Source organism: Ursus maritimus, unplaced genomic scaffold (genome assembly GCF_017311325.1).
Source record: "Ursus maritimus isolate PB19 unplaced genomic scaffold, ASM1731132v1 scaffold_15, whole genome shotgun sequence".
Classification (NCBI taxonomy): Eukaryota; Metazoa; Chordata; class Mammalia; order Carnivora; family Ursidae; genus Ursus; species Ursus maritimus.
Window position 1 is genome coordinate 32,221,693 of NW_024423897.1, and position 18,059 is coordinate 32,239,751.

Genomic DNA, 18,059 nt, shown 5'->3' on the forward strand with positions numbered 1-18,059 from the left:
AGGGTAATGGGGTGGGGACGGCCGCAGTGACTTATGGGATTTGTGGTCCCGAGAAAGAGATCGGCAACTACAAGGCCTCTGAGAGGTACCTCTTCCCTGCCTGTCTCTCTGCGGGGTTCCGATGCCCGGGTAGGCCAGGCCAGTTTCTTTGGAGACCTGGTACCAAAGGCGGGCAGGTAGGAGGTCGGGCAGTTAGTTTCCGTTTCCGGCGGGTAAAGGGCAAGCACAATGTAAACACGGGACCCGGGGAGTGGTGATCAAGTAACCGGGGTTTACGCTGACCGTGGAGGAAGCCGGAGGAAGAGGAGGAAAACGAGGCTGGTGGATCTTGTGGTTAGGAGAGGAAGGACCTTCAGACGTCGGAGTTGACACCCAAGAGGGGTGTGGCAGAGCCGGGACACTAAGGTTGGTCTCTAGAGACAAGCAGTTCTAGGGTGTCGGGCCCTCCCTTACGTCTGCGTCAGGAGCGGCTTCCGCGTTTCCACGGCGGCCGGTGCGGCTTTGACCTTCCCTTAGGGGTGGGAGGAGCGGAACCGAGCTTGCGTCCCACCCCGCGATGAGGGTGTCTGAAGCTGAGGACTGCCTGCTGGACTCGCGGGTGACGTCCAGGGCAGCCTTTATGAACTTCGCACGGGGAACTTGCTAATACAGGTTTCTCTCTTGCGGTGACATTTTCGGGTAAATTGCTTCTTGAATTTCTTACCTCTGAATACATCCCGGTACCCGAAGGATGCGGTTTCGATTTCCTAATGGTGTTCATGTGGTGGTTTCTCGTCTTAGGTGCTGCATGCTCCGATGCAGTGAAGACAGGCATTCTCGGCTTGTGGCTGGGTGAAATGTCCAGCCGTCCCCAGTAACTGAATGCCTACTGTAAGGATCAGAAGCAGAAGAATTTAGAACACAACTTTGTTGTGTAGAGTTTTCATGGTGTTCATTATATAAGTCTGTATAAAATGAATTTGTGTTGTTTCATGAGTTTAACGTGAAATCTATATGATTATGATTTACCCATATGACTTCTTATCCAGGTGAAAAAACGTAGAGGCTAGGATGTTGGTGCCTTTTGCATCTAACTATAGATTCAGGAAAGCCTTATTTATAAGAAGTTTTAATTTGACATTCAGATAACCTTAGAGGAACAATAAACTAGTAGTAGTTAAGATACCCTAATCAACTCTGAGTGTTAAGTGTTTCAGGCTAGAGACTGTTTTGCATATATCCTAGGACTCAACCTCCTGTTAAGCCTGGCTAACTTTTATTTTTAACTTACCAGCCTCCCCTCCAGGAAGCCTCAAGTGTCTCCACTGAAGTCATAGTATCCCTTGTTTACTCTCTAATAGCACTTATTCTGGAGTGTATTGACTACACTCTTGTGGTCTCCAGACAGTTTTGAAGAAAATACAAAGCTGTGCTAATGGCCTTGGTAACAGATTCAGGCTTTTTAACCTGAGTGGGCCCTTGATACTGTTTGCTATCTTTATTCATCCCTTGTTGTTGCTTCTCCTATTTTCCCATTCTCTATAGTGACTGCCTTGGAACTTTTTTATTCTTCTCAAGTATTCCAAACTATTTCTTTTCCCTTTACTTGGAGCAGATGACTAGCTGCCTGTTCCTCTGGGAAATGCGAAGCTTAGGGGTAGGAAATCCATTACCTTTTCCTCCTATCCCTGAACTTGCCTGTACTTTTCACTCGGCATTAACTCTTGTTTGAGAGGAATGTATTCTTTTCGCTCTAGAAATAGAGCTCTTTTTGGTAGACTTGTCAGTTACTAGCGGTCATCAGGCCTGTTATACCCCTGTAACGTCATTCTCTCTTGACCTCCACAACCTCTGATCTCTAGAAGAGCTTACAGGATTTGTGGAGGAAGATGGCAGAGACACCTGAGGCACTGTTATGTGTGACTTTTTCATACATGGTTGAGAACCACCATGTGGAGTCTTAAGCCTGTCCCTGTCTTTGACACTGAGAGCAATGGTTTTGGTTGGAGGATGGGGGAGAGTAACGGGAGTCTGGGTACCTATTAATTTTTTAAAAATGTATATGCATCTCTCTGTTCCTTTTTCCTTTCCTCTTCACCTTAACCCCTACTTCCAATAATATGTAGACTTGACCAATGATTTCTATTGTAATTTGCCTTAAGTAAATACACCAGGTTTTCCTCTGTTAACGGGTTCCCACACTACCTGGTTCCTCACATTGCTGATTTAGAAACAAAGTTCCATTTGGAAACTTGAGGCCGGAAAATGCAGTCGTCCTCATTCTTGTCCTAGGGACAATCATAAACACAAGAGTTCTTATCTAGATATCTTATCCTGATATCTTATGAGACCTTCCTAATGATTTATTCTCTTACATTGTCTTCAGTCTGTGCCTCTGGCCTTCTGTTCCATAGTAACCACACTTCATTTTGAGCCATTTCTTGGTTCATTCCCTAAGTTACTTATAGTCCTCTTCAAACATAGGAAACTCGTTCTCCTATATTATAATGGGTCTGGGGAGAGAGTTTGGCATTTTCCTAATTCCCTAGTATAGCTTATAATACATTACTCCTCTGGGTTTTTTTTTTTTTTTAAGATTTTATTTATTTATTTGACAGAGAGACAGCCAGTGAGAGAGGGAACACAAGCAGGGGGAGTGGGAGAGGAAGAAGCAGGCTCCCAGCAGAGGAGGGAATCCCATGCAGGGCTCAATCCTAGAACCCTGGGATCACGCCCTAAGCTGACACTTAACGACTGAGCCACTCAGGCGCCCCACTCCTCTGGGCTTTTTGAATAATCCCTGCTCCAGTGGAGAGCATGTGGTTCACCTTTATCTGCCTGTGCATTTCTTGATTGCTACAATTCATTGAAACTTCCTTGTATTCATTGGGAATTTAAGCACATGACCTGTAATTTGCTTACCCCTTCAAGTTCTGTCATTATCTTCGGCCTTTCCATGTGAATAATTTCATAGTCCCTTTTACTTTTTTGTCCCCTTCCTTCTATTGATTACTTCTGTTTTATTTCAGCCATGTGCGTCTGTGATGAAGACCTTGACATCTGCTAGAACGTATTCATTATTTCATCTCTCTCCCTTACTCCCACAATGCCCATTCTTTGATAGTTTTATAAAGACCTCTCCTTCATTGCTTTTCCTTATCCCCCTAGTTGATTACTCAGTTGATCATAATTACCTCAGGGTTATAGACTCCCTTAAGAATGGAATGAAAGCTTAGACACTCTTCTTCAGAATTCACACAAACATAAAAAAAATTATATACAATTCCAGGAGTTTCTCAGTGTCTTTAAGCTCATCCATGTAACTAGTAAGAGTTTTTGGATCCCTCAGTAAATCCATTTTCTAAATAAATACTTTTGAATGCTTCTGTGGTTTTCTTTAATTTTGTTTCATCAGTTGTCCTTTCTTTCTTATCCTTTACATTTGTGTATCATTGCTGATTTACAAAACAGTTTAACATTTGTTATCTTTTAGATTCACCCGATAGTTCTGTGAATGAAGTTATTTACCAAGTTTGACTCTTTTAAAAACGTTTTTATTGTGGAAAATTTCAAACGTGTACAAGAAAGGAAAGTACAAGAAATCCTGTGTACGTATCACCTAACTTTATTATCAGCCAGAGCAATGTTTTCATCTATATTTCTTCTCTATTGCACCCCCACCCCTGGTGATCACTTTGAAACAATTTCTAGGTATCATTTAATCTCATATGAAATATTTTAGTATATAGTCCTAAAAGATAAGCATTCTTTTTATAAACATAATTACAATAGTATTATCATACCTTAAACAATGGCAATAATTCCTTGGTATCCTCAAATACCAAATCAGTGTTCTGGTTTTTCCCTATTATTTCATAAATACTTCCTCCCCATTAGCTTGTTTGAAAATCCAGAGCTAAACAAGATGCATATGTTATATTTGGTTCGTACGTCTCTGAAGGCTCTTTTTATCTCCCTCTTTCTCTCTTTTTTTTCCTGGAAGTTTATGTCTTGAAGACACCAGTTTTATTTTTCTTCAGTTTATGTTATTTGCTGTCTTCATCTCGGACGCGTCATCTAGCGTGCTCATCTACGTCCCAGGTTTCTTATAAACTGGTAGAGTTTGGTAGGCTTGATCTGATTAAGGATTAATTTTTGACTTCATAGGTACTTCGTAGGTGGTATGGCCCTTCCAGCAGGAGATACTGTCCCGTTGGCTTTCATTATGATGTGAGCACCCTTCATTGATTATTGCCTTGATCCACTATTTAGTTAGGAGTTTAAAAAGTGGTGACAGTCTGATTCTGTTATCCCTTCTTCACCTGTTATTTGGAGAACTTCTATAAAAGCCCAAGTTTGAATTTTAAAGCTGTTTCGTTGTAATTTCCCAGAATGGCTTCCTTTGGATGGAAGAGGAAAATTGGCGAGAAGGTCTCAAAGGTCACTTCCCAGCAGTTTGAAGCTGAAGCTGCCGATGAGAAGGATGTAGTTGAGAATGAAGACGGGAACTGGCTTCATGCCATTAAACGTAGGAAAGAAATTCTCTTTGAGGGCTGTGCTGAGAAAAGTAAGCAGCTGAAGGATGAAGGAGCCAGTTTGGCTGAAAATAAAAGGTATGTGTTTTGAGTTTTCTTATAGAGAACGGTTTACATTTCTGTCAGTAATGAGATGAAGAGTTATGAATTCTATAAAGTCATGTTTTAAAAATCTGATCTAGGTGCTAAATTGATCAAATAAATAAGAAATTTTAAAGACACCTTTAAACATTCCCATGGAGTCTGAAAGTTAGTAGAAGAGTCTTTAAGATGTTTGGAATGTCTGCTTTGCCGTCATTTTTGTTCTGTCTGAAGAAGAGTAAATGCTAAGTAAAATGTATTCCAAGTTCTTGGTTGGTAGGAGATAGTTTAATTTCTGGGAACGTTCTCCTTGTGTTGTTATATACCAGCCAAATTAGGTGTTTCCTGAAGGGCTTTGAGGGCATACTTTTTTTTTTTTTAAAGGTGTTCAGTTATCATTTTCCATTGGCTTTTATATACTTCAATAAGTATGGTTGGTGCACAGGAATTTGACAATAGTTTCATTTATCCTCAGCCCTTCCTCAGCTAAGCTCTTATACTTCTGCTGTTCACCCTTTACCCTTTTCTGTTTTCCTTTTTTTTCCTGTGTTCTTGTTCCTTTACCCGTGTCTCTGGTTAGGTCTTCAGTGGACCCAAAAATCATTCTTTCACAAATCAGTGGGGACCGGACCCATTGGTTAGTAGATTCTATAGAGAAAGCTATAGAAGTTCTCTATACAGGAAAAGAAAATGATCTGTGTCTAATACCACATACAAAGATGGACTCTAGAGAGCTAAAAAAAATCTCAGTGTGAAATGTACAACTACACAGTTAATGAAAGAAAATATGGAAGGTTATCTTTATAACCTAGAGGTGGAGAAGGACATTTTTATTTTGAAAAATTTCAAATCTGTAATAGAGTTGAAATAATAGTTCAATCCCTGTATTCCCTCTAGCTAGATAAAAAATTCTTAATAATAGCTTTATTTATCTATTTCTATACATACATATACATACACTGACATGTAATTATAAATTTACAGTTTTTTTTTGGTAATGTTTGAAAGTAAGTTGTAGACATAATGACACTTCTGTCTGAATTTAGCATGCTTCTCATAAGAATAAGGATATTTTGGGGCATCTGGCTAGCTCAGTCAGTAAAGTGGGCAGCTCCTGATCTCTGGGTCATGAGTTCAAGCCCATGTTGGGCATGGAGCCTACTTAAAAAAAAAAGGATATTCTCTTACTGAACACCGTAACTATCAAACCTGTGAACATTAACAATTTTGTAAACTAATATGCAGTCCATATTTACTAATTTTCATCAAAATGTCTTTTACAGTTTGTTTTTTTTTAAACTCAGGATCCAGTCGAAGTTCACACATTTTATTTGGTTGTTACATCTCTTTAGTGTCTACTTAGGTCCCCTACTTTATCCCCCATGATATTGACTTTTTTGAAGAGGCTAGACCAATTTTCTATTTGATTGTTCCCTAATGGATGTCATTTAACTTGTTCTGTATTTCATGTGTTTCTCGTAAACTGAGGTGTGCGGATTTGATTTAGATTCTGGTTGACTGTTTGGCAAGAGTATTTAATAGTCAGGTTTGTACTTCCTATTGTATCATATTGGGAGAGGAGTAACATCAGGTTGTCTTCAGTGCAGCCATTTGAAAGATATCATGCCTATCTCAGTCTGTTTGCTGTGTTTAAAATCTGCTGAAAGTCATATTTTAATAAAAATCTTGAAACATGGGGGCGCCTGGGTGGCTCAGTCAGTTAAGCATCTGCCTTTGGTTCAGGTCATGATCTCAGGGTCTAGGGATCGAGCCCTGCATCAGGCTCCCTGCTCAGCAGGGAGTCTGCTTCTCCCTCTCTCTGCTCCTGCACACTCCTTCTCTCTGCATCTCTCAAATAGATAAGTAAAATCTTAAAGAATCTCGAAACATTTATCCTTGGTGAAGGAAATATATTAAGAGAATTGTACCAATCAACACGAGGAGTATTGTTTTTTTATTGCACTAAGGATATGATTTTGAGAAGATAGATGTATGGTCAGCAGGAGTAGTATCTGAATAGGTCTGTGTTTAGGACAATACTCTTCAGATCATCGAGAGATCTAAAATCAGGCCTGTGTGCCTTTGACTGGTATCTTCCATGTGGTAATGAAAAATTTGGGAAATTAAAAGTAGTACTGAACAAAAAACAGTTTTTTTCTCTTTGTTCTTTTTTTCTTCTTCCTTAATTAAAATTGGTCAGGGTGGGTATAAGATTCCTTGTTAGTCATTTTTGTCATGAATGAGTCAGAGTTGAGGAAATAACATTTTGGTTTCTAGGTCTGTTTTTATTTTTGATTCCTGGAGTAATCTTTTAAAATGTATTTTAATATAAAACATCAAATGGTGCCTAAACTATAGTATATTAGCATCTCAAAATGGAGATGAATGATGGAAAATAAATAACAAGGCCAATTAACAGCTTCGCAGCCTAATACTACATTCTGAATTCTACTTGTGGTTTTTTAGGCATTAAAATTGTCTTTTGTAGAACTTTGTAAGATTGACCGTTCTTAGTCAGAAGAAAACCCACTATAAATTTTCCACATTTATGAAATCGTTTTCAGAACATCGATAAAACATCTTTAGAAATTCCTGTAAATGCCTGTTAAAAGTTCATTAACTTTGTTTTTGCCTTTTTCTCTGGACCACACTAGTGAGCAGGAGGGAAAAGCTATCCAGTTATTGCCGTGGGAGTCCCTCTGAATTTCCTGTGGTACAAGGGAGATAGCAACTCTGTAGATAAACAAAATAGCTCTTGTTTTCTGCCTGCATGTCAACACGTTGAGTCATTTCACCGAAATCAGCTGGGTTGGATGCTTTATTTTGAATGGAGAACACTGTGAAATGATGGAGTTTTTTTGCTGGTTAGCATTTGTTTTGCAGTAATATATACACAGCTTTAGAAGATAACTAAACAGATTAAAAGGAATCTAGTGGGATTGAACAGTTTGGCTACTCTGTGCCAAAACTAAATAGAAATAATAGTTTAAAAAGACCTAAGATAATATTAAACTTGATTTAAATAATATGAGGAATAAAAAATAATATAAGGAGGAATAGTGAAGCTAAATTAAAAAAAAACACACTGCAAAAGATAAGTGCCTGTCTTCTGAATCAACTTCATCTTTTTTTTTTTTTTTTAAAGATTTTACTTATTTATTTGACAGAGAGAGAGAGACAGCAAGAGAGGGAACTCAAGCAGGGGGAGTGGGAGAGGGAGGAGCAGGCTTCCTGCTGAGCAGGGAGCCTGATGCGGGGCTTGATACCAGGACCCCAGGATCTTGACCTGAGCTGAAGGTAGACGCTTAATGACTGAGCCACCCAGGCGCCCCTCAACTTCATCTTTAAACATTCTCATTATCACTGCATTTTAGCCACACTGGCCTTCCTTGTATTTTTGAACACAACACTGTTCTTATACAACTTTGTCCTGTGATGCTCTGTCTGAAAAGCTCTTATCTTCTCTTTTCCCACGTCTCTCTTCTTGTCCTTCTGATCTCTGCTCACATGTGGTCATCTCCGTGAGCCTGAGCACCCAGTTGGAGGTAGTACCCCCAGTTCCCCTTTATCTTCATCATATCAGCCTTTCTTTTAATTGTTAGCACTTCTCCCCTTTTGAAGTTACCTTACACACTTATTTAGCTATTTGTTTGTATGCTATTTATATCTCTTCTGTAGGAATGTGAACTCTAAGACGGTAGGGCCTTTTCTACTCTTATCTTCAGCACGTAAAACAATTGGTGGCACCTATCAGACTCTCAGATGAAGCTGTAAAGGTAATGAAATTCTAATCAAAATCCCGGCAGGCTTGATTTTGTAGTCATTGACAAGCTTATCCTAAACTTCATATGGAAATGCAAAGAATCTAGGCTGGCCAGAAGACTTTTATGGACCAAAAATTACGTAGAGAACGTACACTACTTTATTTCATTAGCACATTCTTGAATGCCATGCCTTAATAGTGTTAGTGTGGGAATAGACATCTACAGATCATGAAAAGAATATAAGGTACAGAAATGACTCACATGTATGGGATAGTTGATCAAAGTTAAAACATCCGGTTATCAAAACGCATAACTAAGAAAATGAAAATTCAGGCCACAGACCGGAAGAAATATTTATAATGCATATATCTGACATAGGAGGTTTTCCTAGACTGCATAAGGCACTCGCACAGCTCAGTGGCAAGACACTAGCCAGTTAAAGAATGGATACAAAGTTTGACCTGCAGCTTTACAGAAGAAGATACATGAATGGCCAGTAAGCACATGAAAAGCTGCTCAGCATGATTAATCACCAGAAAACTTCAAATTAGAACCACAGCATACTACCACATAACCACTAGGAGGCTAAAATGGAAAAGACTGACAATACCAAGCGAGGATGTGGAGCAACTCAAACTTTCAAGCCATTGTTCATGAAAATGTAAAATAGTTCTACTGCTTTGGAAAACAGTCTGGCTGTTTCTTGTAAAGTTAAACATACAGCTCACCACACAATCCAGCAGTCTGCTCCCTCCTAGATATTTATTCGGGAGAAGGGAAAACATATATTCACTCAAAGACTTATCTAACAATGTTCCTAGGAGTCTTACTCATAGTGGCCATGAAGTGGAAGCAATCAAAATGTCCATCAACAGGTGAATGGATAAATAAGTTGTAGTGTATCCATCTGGTAGTATCCTATGGAGCAATGAAAGGGAATGATGAATGCATCCAAAAATTATTATACTCAGAGAAAGAAATCAGAAAGAGTGTATACTATCTGTTTCATCTATGTAAATCTCTCTAAAGACTAATCTATAGTGACAGTTCTGTTGAGTGATGAAGTGATTGGTGCATCCAAAAATCATTATGTTCTCTGGAAAGAAGTCAGAAAGAGGGCATCCTGTCTGATTCCATCTATGTAAATCCCTAAATGGAACTCTAATCTATAGTGTTTGTCTAGAACCAGAAATTGGGGTGGGTTGACTACGAAAGGGCCTAGGGAACTTTTTGGGTCAATAAAAATGTTCTTTATTATGAATGGTTGTGGTATTTACATGGGTGTGTACATTTGTAAAAACTCATTGAAGAGTATGCTTAAAATGGGTACATGTTTTGGCATCTAGATTATACTCGATAAATTTGATAAAAAAAAAATCAGGGGCGCCCGACTAACTTGGTCGGTTTAGCATCCAACTCTTGATTTCAGCTTGGATCATGGTCTCAAGAGTCACTGTGTGAACCTTTTAAATTATTTCCTGTGCTCTGGGAGCAGTGGCAGAAGTCCCCAGTCTGGAAATGGGGAGGGGAATTTTGCAGTTGCACATATTGCCAATTCTCGAGTTAGACTCTCACCTCCTCAAGTTTGCATCCCAGAGGTTGTAAAAAATCATGTCACCTTTTTTTTTTTTTTTTTTTTGTAAAATGATGGTGAGGATTAAATGCATCAAAATATGGAACAGCTTTGAACTTGGAATGAGTACTAATCATTAGAATGGTAGAGAATTAGGGATGCCTCTGGAGGAATCGCTAGAGGTGGAGGAAGGGAGGAAGGTTGATGAAGAAGAGGGAGCTGCTTCTACTTCCTAGCATACAAGCTTTTGCCTCCTTGTGATTTTCTTCCTTCCTTCCCTCCTTCCTCCCGTTTCCCTCCTTCCTTCTCTTTCTTTCCTCTGTCTTTCTGTCTTTTTTGCACTTAATATTTTCTCATTTAGTTTCATTTAGCACTTAGAGTGTGGTCTGAACACATGAAATGTAGCACAATCCAAGTGTGTTAATGTCATCCTTCCTCAAAAGGCTGCACAGGTTTTTGGCATCATGGTCTCCTGCTGTCAGTTTACTTCATTAGTAACCACTCTAAGAAAACTTTGGTTTGCAATTGAGTGGGTTTTAAGATGTAAAGTTCTACCTTCTAGTGTTTATGATTCTTTGTAACCAAAAACAGGTGTTCTCTTCTATCTAAACACTAAGTAATTTTGATGCTTTACAGGGACAGTATTGTGAGTAGAGTGATTAAGAGTGTGGATTGCGAAGTCATTTTGCCTCTGTTCAGATCCTAGCTTTATCATGTCTGTCTGTAAGCCTTTGGCAGATTGTTAACTTTTTAAGCGTCCATTTCCTCATGTGTAGAATGGTAAGACTTCTCTCATAAACTACTGGGGGATTAAAAGGCAAGTCCATGTGAAAGAACTTAACATGTCACCTAGCACCTCAGAAACATTCAATAACTGTACTTCAGATATTTTAGGGTTTTGTATGTGTCTGGTACATTTCACGTTATGTTAAGATTTTTGTGAGTTATTTTGTGCGGACACCTTTTTCTAAAATTGTTCCTGAGATACACCTTTCAGGAGTCACAGTGTTGAGTCCCCAACTTTGCTATGTTGGCTTTGAAGGTTTCAACCACTAGATGGTGATATTTGATTATGTAGCTAATTTGATCGCCTTGTGGGAATTAGTGTGTATGTGTGTGAAGCAGAAATAGAATTAGAATTTACCACGAATCTTCTCTCTTGTCTAGAAAAGCACACGTAACCAAGTGAACATGAGGGCAGTCCGGCTGTGGCGCGCACTTCGCTGACGTCAGCATGGATCTGTTTAATGACTGTGATCTTCATTTTGATGTCATCTGTTCCTCCCTCTCTTTGGTTTCTTCTCACTGGTGTACAAACATACCTTGATAACAACTGTTGAAAAAGCTTCCCTTGCCTGCACATGCCCTGCCATTTCTTCGCTCCCCTTTCACCACAAACTCCATTTCTTGATGGATCATCCTCTGGGTCTGTTCCAGTCCGGTTTCTATTCCCACTGGTCTCCCGCAGCCACTCTTGTGAAGGTTAGATGGCCTCCGGTCATCATGTCTCTGTTCTCATTCACTGTACCTGTCATCGTTCAGCATGGTTGACCCGGGTTCCTAAATACACTGCTCTCTCATCTACAGCACTGCACCCGTGGTTTTTCTTGTGTCTCACTGTCCACTTCTTAATCTTCTTTGCTTCCTCTTCTTGTGTTCATTTTCTACATATTGGTGGGCCACAGAATTTAGGAAGTACTTCTTCTCTTTTCTATATCCTTTTTTCCCTTCTTAAACTTATGTAGTCTCCTGCTTTCAGTACCCTCTCTGTACCGATGACGACCAAGTATGTGTGCAGTGCTGTCTTCCCGCCTGAATTCCAGATTCTTAAATCTCCAGTGCTTACTCTATGCCCACGTGGATGTCTAATTAGTATCTCAAATTGAACACGTACTAAGCAGAACGCTTGATTTTTCTTGCAGACATCTGGTACTTTTTAATCTTCCCCGTGTCAGTAAAAGGCATCACCATTTACCCAGTTACTTAAGCCTGCAAGCCAGGAGTCAGCTCCGCCGGGTTCCGTGCCAATTCAGAGCCAATCAGCCCCAGGCACCGCTGACTGCCTGCCCCTCATGCTGTTCTTCTGGCCTTGAAGCCCTGGCAGCTGCTGCTGCTGTTACAGCCCGCGTTCGTGGTGCTGACGATCCCAGACCATCACACCCAGACACTGGCCAGATTGGACCTTCAGATGCTCTGGAGGGAGTGGGTCACACACCAAGAAGTGGGAGGGCTTAAAACCGTGTGGGGTAGAATTTGGTGGGAGACAGGGTAAGGAAGGGAGCTGGCAGATCAATTCTTTTCCCTTCTTCCTTTCACTGGACAGTTTCCAAGACACACAGGTTTTATACAGTTTTCTGAAGAAGGTCTACAAGTCAGCAGTCATCTGTTTGTTTTTGAAGCTCTTGCCAGCCTAGCAGATGCCTTGTGTTTATTCTGCCTCTTTCCTGCCTGATTCTCTTTTTACCCCTCACTCTTCCTTCCCTGGGATCCTGCCCCCCATAAAGGGTAAGCTGAGGCCTCAAGCTCTGTTTCCCAGGGAACCCAAGCTAAGACGTCATCCTGGATTCTTTTCTTTTTTTCCTCCTCATATCCACTTAGGTTGACTTTATTTTTTAAACATATTCTAAATCTTTTTTTATCCTCTGTTTTCATTGCTGTCATCCTAATCTAATCTACTCTCATCTCTTACCTGGATCATTCAGGTGGTCTCCTAATGGCTTTCCTGTGCTCGTTCTTACCCCTCTACAGACCATTCTCCTCCCTGGGCCTGGCTGATCTTTTCAAAATGTAAATCATGTCTGTGTGTTGCATCCAGTCTCTACAGATTCCCCATCATACCTGCGATTAAAGCCACACTCAATACCATGGCCTGCTAGTTCCTAAGTGATTGTGGCTTTAGTTTGCGTCTTGCGGCTCTCATTCCCCTTCCTCCTCCTACTATAGCCGTGCTGGTTTCCTTTCCTTTCCTCAAAACATGAGGTGTTTGACCCTCCCTTGGCTTGGACTCTTCCCTTTGTCTGGAATGAACTTTCTCCAGATCTTCAGTTAGCTGACCACTTTTTGTCAGATCACAGCTAAATGCCTTTCTAGAGAGATCTTTTCTGACCACACATTCAGAGTAGCCATCCCATCACTCCCTTGCACATTCTTTTTTTTTTTTTTTTATCATCGCACTCATCATATTTTAACTTAGGTTTGTTGTCTTTCTCTGCCTTCTTCCTGCATGCAAACATTCTAGAATGGAAGATCTAGAAAAATAGTAGGGTCATTTTATATCTTGTTGAATGCTGCATCCTCAGTACCTAGAATACTACTTGGCCCAGAGGAGATGCTTAATAAATATTTGTCAAATGAACAAAATGGTAACTATAGAGCTCATTAAGCTTGAAGCTGTAGTAAATTAGAAATCTAATTGGGAACAAAGTAATTAAACACTTTGACATTTCTGTCCGATAAATGAGTGTGCTCACTTGCTTGGCTTGATCACCAGCTGTTCTTTACCGCGGTGTAGGGCTTACCTCATCCTGCCCATGTGCGATCCCTGTGCCCATTCTCTCTGCTTCCTTCTCGCGCTAGCTGGCCAGCACACAGTGAAGGGTGTCTTTAGCTGGCTGAATCAGACTTTGGTCACTTATTAACCATAGTGACTTTAAACCAAGTTTTTATCTTGCCATGCTTCCTATCCAACAGCTGCAGTAGGGCTGTGTCTGTTCAGTCTGTTCCAAACCAAAGTTGAATTAAGAGATATGCTGGAGAAGTTAGGAGAGACCATTGATTTATTGGGTGCCAAGTTTCCTGTGATCCCAAAACGGAGGAACTGGGTGGTGCCACCCTTTGTTTGTAGGCCGGGAAAACTGTATCAGAGAGAAATGAAAAAGGGGGGTGGCGAGGGAATTCAAGAGGCTTGCGGTAGTGAAGTAAAGGCCCAGCCGTTGCTGCTGCTTTTTAGCCGGTGGGAAACAACTCACTTGTTCCTTTAAACCTTTGCATGTAAAGCACATTTCACTTAGCAAAGCCTTCAAAATAAAAGCAGCACCATTGAGGGGGTGCAGTGGACATTTTTTTTTTTTTTTGCCCTCAAATCTGTGTGCCTGTGTTTGCACATGTATATGTTTGTATGGGTGTCTGTGTATGGGTGCTGCCTAATGAAAAGAGAAAACAGAACTAGTGATGGTCAGTGTTACCCTGAACTTCTCACTTTGTACTTTGTGATCATGTAAGCAGCTTGCGGGGTGGGAGGGCGGGGATGGGGGAGGCCGCCCTGTTTCTCAGGAATAGTGCTGTTGGCATTTTGGACAGGACAGGTCTTTGTTGATCAGGACTGCCCTTGCCTTGCCGGACGGTAGCATCCCCGAACCCTTGGCACTAGTGCCTCTAAGTCATAATGACAACCAGAACCGCCTCTGTAAATGGGGATGAATGCCTGCCTTGGGGTGATAACGGTTCCTGGTTGAGTTAGGCAGAAAAGAGGACTGAAAGTGAAAAGGACATTTGACAAATGTGACAGATTTTAAGTGGTTGGACCAAGTAATGCAGGGCTTGGCAAACTGCAACCAGTTTTTATAGTTTTATTGGACGCAGACATGCACATTTGTTTACGTATTATCTGTGGCTGACTTTAGTGCAACAGCAGAATTGAGCATTTATGACAGAGACTGTATGGCCCACGAAGCCTGAAATACTCATTATATGGTGCCTTGGTCATTATATAGACTTATTATATGGACTGATCTTGGTCTCCGGACCAGCCCCTTTCTCTAAAGCCACAGAGTCCTGGAACCTCACACATCCCAGTGTCTTAAAGTCCTTCTGCTCTACCTAGAATTTTAATCTCTTGGTTCTTTCTACCCATATTCCCATTCTCCTAGTGGTGGAATTTCTTGTAATTTCTATACCTGGAATGGTAAGCTGGAACGAAGTAAGAATTAAGGTATTTGCTCCTTTTGTTTTAGGGTAAGATTTGTTTTCATTTCTTTTCTTTCTTTTTTTTTTTTTTAAATGTATTTTCAGCATGCTAGTTCTTGTCCCTGCTTTTCATGTCTTTAATGCTTTCTTTGCTGCTTTCCAAGACTTCTCTTGGAGAAGGTAAGACAAATGAGGTAGATAGAATCTGGGATATTAGCACCTTCTGTGTGCCTGGCCATGTTCTGGGTGTTGTAGAGAATACAGGTGAATCTACCCTTTGGTCCCTGAACTCATTAGTGAAGAGAAGATAAAAATATGTGGAAAAATTGGAGAAAAATGAAATGGGAGACAACATTGGGGTAGTTGGGAAAGCATTAGTCTTGTAACTGGAAGAGCTAGCTTCCTGGCTTTCACAGGATTAATGCCATGTGCCTGTGGACTGGTCCCATAGCTGCTCTCTACCTTTGTTTCCTCTTCAGTAGAGTGAGCAAGTAGTGCCAGTCTTGGAGGACTTTTCCGAGCACTAAGTGAATAGACTTTTTGTGAGAATAATTGTTTATTAAGTGATGGTGTTGAAAGTGCTTTGTAAAACATAAAGTACTTTAGGAACACAGTGATACCACGTGGTCAGGGAAGTTGTGCTCATATGGTCTTCATGAAGAATGGAATTTTAACTTGGTCTTAGAGGAGAGAGCACCTTTGAATAGTGAAGAGGGGGAGGAAGGAATTCCTAGATATGCATATGTTTGTGTACTGGGGGACCCCCATGAACAAAGAAAGACATGGTACGTGGATGGGGACTGGGCACATACGCTGCTGAGTGGAGCAGAGGTGTGGGGTAGTAGAAAAAAGATTGGACTGATAAGCTAATACTGGAAGAAATCAATTCGCTGGTTTTAAGTCCTACAGAATTTACTGCTTCTCCATTTCTTAGAATATTATGAGTGGGAGGCTTATTATGAAGAAATAACTTAATTTTCAGAGAATAGAACATAGCAGATTTCCAAAGTTTTTCATGTTGTGTCTGAAATAATATTTGGAAATATTTAGAGATAGGCTGGAAGTCACCCATAATTTGCCTAAAGAAGTACACGCTTTCTTTTTAGGTGACACAGTTACCGCTTTTAGACATAATATCACTAAAGCTTAGTGGATAATCGCACCATGAGACTAAATTTCTGTGACGTATATACTTTTTGTTAAGAACTTTATAGGGAATAGCTTTAAATAGTTGAAATGGGTAATGGGTGTTATGTATTGTTGAGTGTCATGTACTTTTTTTCCTCTGCTATCTGTCACATACGAGTTTTTCCTAATGCTTTGCTGAGGTGTATCCTACATGGTCATGTGGACTTTATACTTTTTAATAAGTTCCTTGATTTAATTTGTTAATACTTTAGGATTTTTATATTTAGCTTATGCACTAGAAAGTCTTCAGTGATTATTAGGATTCTCTTTTTTCAGGTAACGTATCTTTCTTAGGACAAAAGCATTCTTTATTTTTATGCTAGATTGTCCAGATATGCTGACATGCATTAGGACCCTTAAGACTACGTTTTTAACTATGGTATTTACAACTGTGGCTTAGGCAGCGGCGGCTGTTTTGTGGTCAGGGCCATATTGCCCTCGTTTCTCCCACAAAGACTGTCTACCACTCCTTGTGTCTACCTCATTCCTTCAGAAATTACTGGTATGTGTTCGGTCCTGTTGTGGCAGGTGCTACCGCTGCATATACGTTGCTGTACACAGAGCTCCTGGTTTAAACAAACACAGAAATAAATGTAAAGGTTTAAGTTCTATAAAGAAAAATAACCAGGTTTCGTGAGTACTGCAGTATTCACAAGAATGATTTAGGCAAGGGGGTCAGAATGAGCCTCTCTGAGGAAGCAAGAAGCAAGTTGATGGGGTTTAGCTAGGGAAGGGAGGCCTATTTATTATTTTGCCTTTTGCATAATTTGTGATTCTGTCCTATATTTGTCACTGAAATAAGGCAGCTTGCTATAGTCCTGCCCATTTACGTACATGTTTTAATTCGATCCAAGTTTTTCCATGATACTGGAATTAATTTCTAGTGAATTTTATTTTGTGACATTTGCATCTATGCTCAATGAGTGAATAATATAGATGGTAAAATAATTTTAAGTGCTCTCTATATCTGAAGTAGAAATTGGGAGATTAAATTGCGACTTTTTACTTACCTTAGAAAACAGGCTGTCTAGTGTGGCAGGGAGGAGAAGAGGGCAATTGCTTTAAATACAATAACGACTAAGAAGCATCCTGCCCTGGGTAGGAGTTGGCATCATTGTTTTAATTTGCTTTGGAAAATGACCTTTATTCAGTGTGTGTCCACCTTGATGTAATTTCAGAGCTCCTTCCTACTGTTTCCAGAGGCAATCGATCCACCCTAAATTGTTTGTTCTTGTCTGTAATAAATTAGACACTTTTAAGATATGTTTGTTCTTTTGTGTAAGTAAATAGTTGAAGTTTAAACTGTTACTGACTTAACCTAATCCTGGGTCCACATAATTTCAATAAGTGATAGTGACTAAAACTTGGAGCAGTTTAGAGTTGATTTTTAATGTGTCCTTCTGTCTTGCACCCTGCCTGATAGAAGCACACTGTCCGAGCACAAGTCTGGTCTGAGCATCATCCCGGCACTTCTTCCCAATCCACTTTCCCTTCCCCTAAATATGTACGTCTTGAGAAAATGCGCAATGATTAGGAAGTATGTTTTTTCTCTTTTATTGCCTTTTTGTTCTTTTTTCTTTCTTTCCGAGCTTATCTTAAGCTATGGAAATTAGGTTCCTTATGATGAATGTTCATCGTATTCCTTCTTACACATTATTTTGTCCTTGCTTTCTTCAGAATGCTGCTCCAAATCTAGACAAAGAAACTCAAAATAACTTACCCTTTTTTTGGGTGTAATTCAGAAAATTGATCATTGTCTAAAAGTTGGAACCTGATTTACCTACATTGGAAGTCACACAGCTTTCACTCAAATCTATCTAAAACTACTTTCAATATCATTGTAATTTCTATGTGAAAGCTCTTACAAAATTGAAGAAATAAACTAAACTTTTAATTTCAAATATTATATTCTGAACAAAGGAAAGGCACTTCCCATCCAAGTACTAACCAGGCGCGACCCTGCTTAGCTTCTGAGGGAAAGGCACTTCCAATAAGAACATATAAACTGAGCCAGAGAAGTTATTTCTATCATGA

The 18,059-nt window shown here is 40.1% G+C and overlaps 1 protein-coding gene across 4 annotated transcripts in view; it reads left to right on the plus strand.

Annotated features, from left to right (window-relative positions):
* Nucleotides 1–57: 57 nt before the first annotated feature.
* The window catches only part of TTC33 (tetratricopeptide repeat domain 33), a 34,887-nt gene continuing 16,885 nt past the window's right edge, over nucleotides 58–18,059 (plus strand). The window contains exons 1-3 of one of the 4 annotated variants that reach the window (XM_008692603.2): nucleotides 58–405; nucleotides 3,473–3,587; nucleotides 4,371–4,592. In XM_008692603.2, the coding sequence (XP_008690825.1) occupies nucleotides 4,372–4,592 (221 nt within the window). In that variant the 5' untranslated portion in view covers nucleotides 58–405; nucleotides 3,473–3,587; nucleotide 4,371. Of the gene's footprint in view, nucleotides 406–484; nucleotides 679–3,472; nucleotides 3,588–4,370; nucleotides 4,593–18,059 lie in introns of those variants that run through there. The other 3 variants (XM_008692605.2, XM_008692602.2, XM_008692604.2) reach the window with 3 other exon arrangements.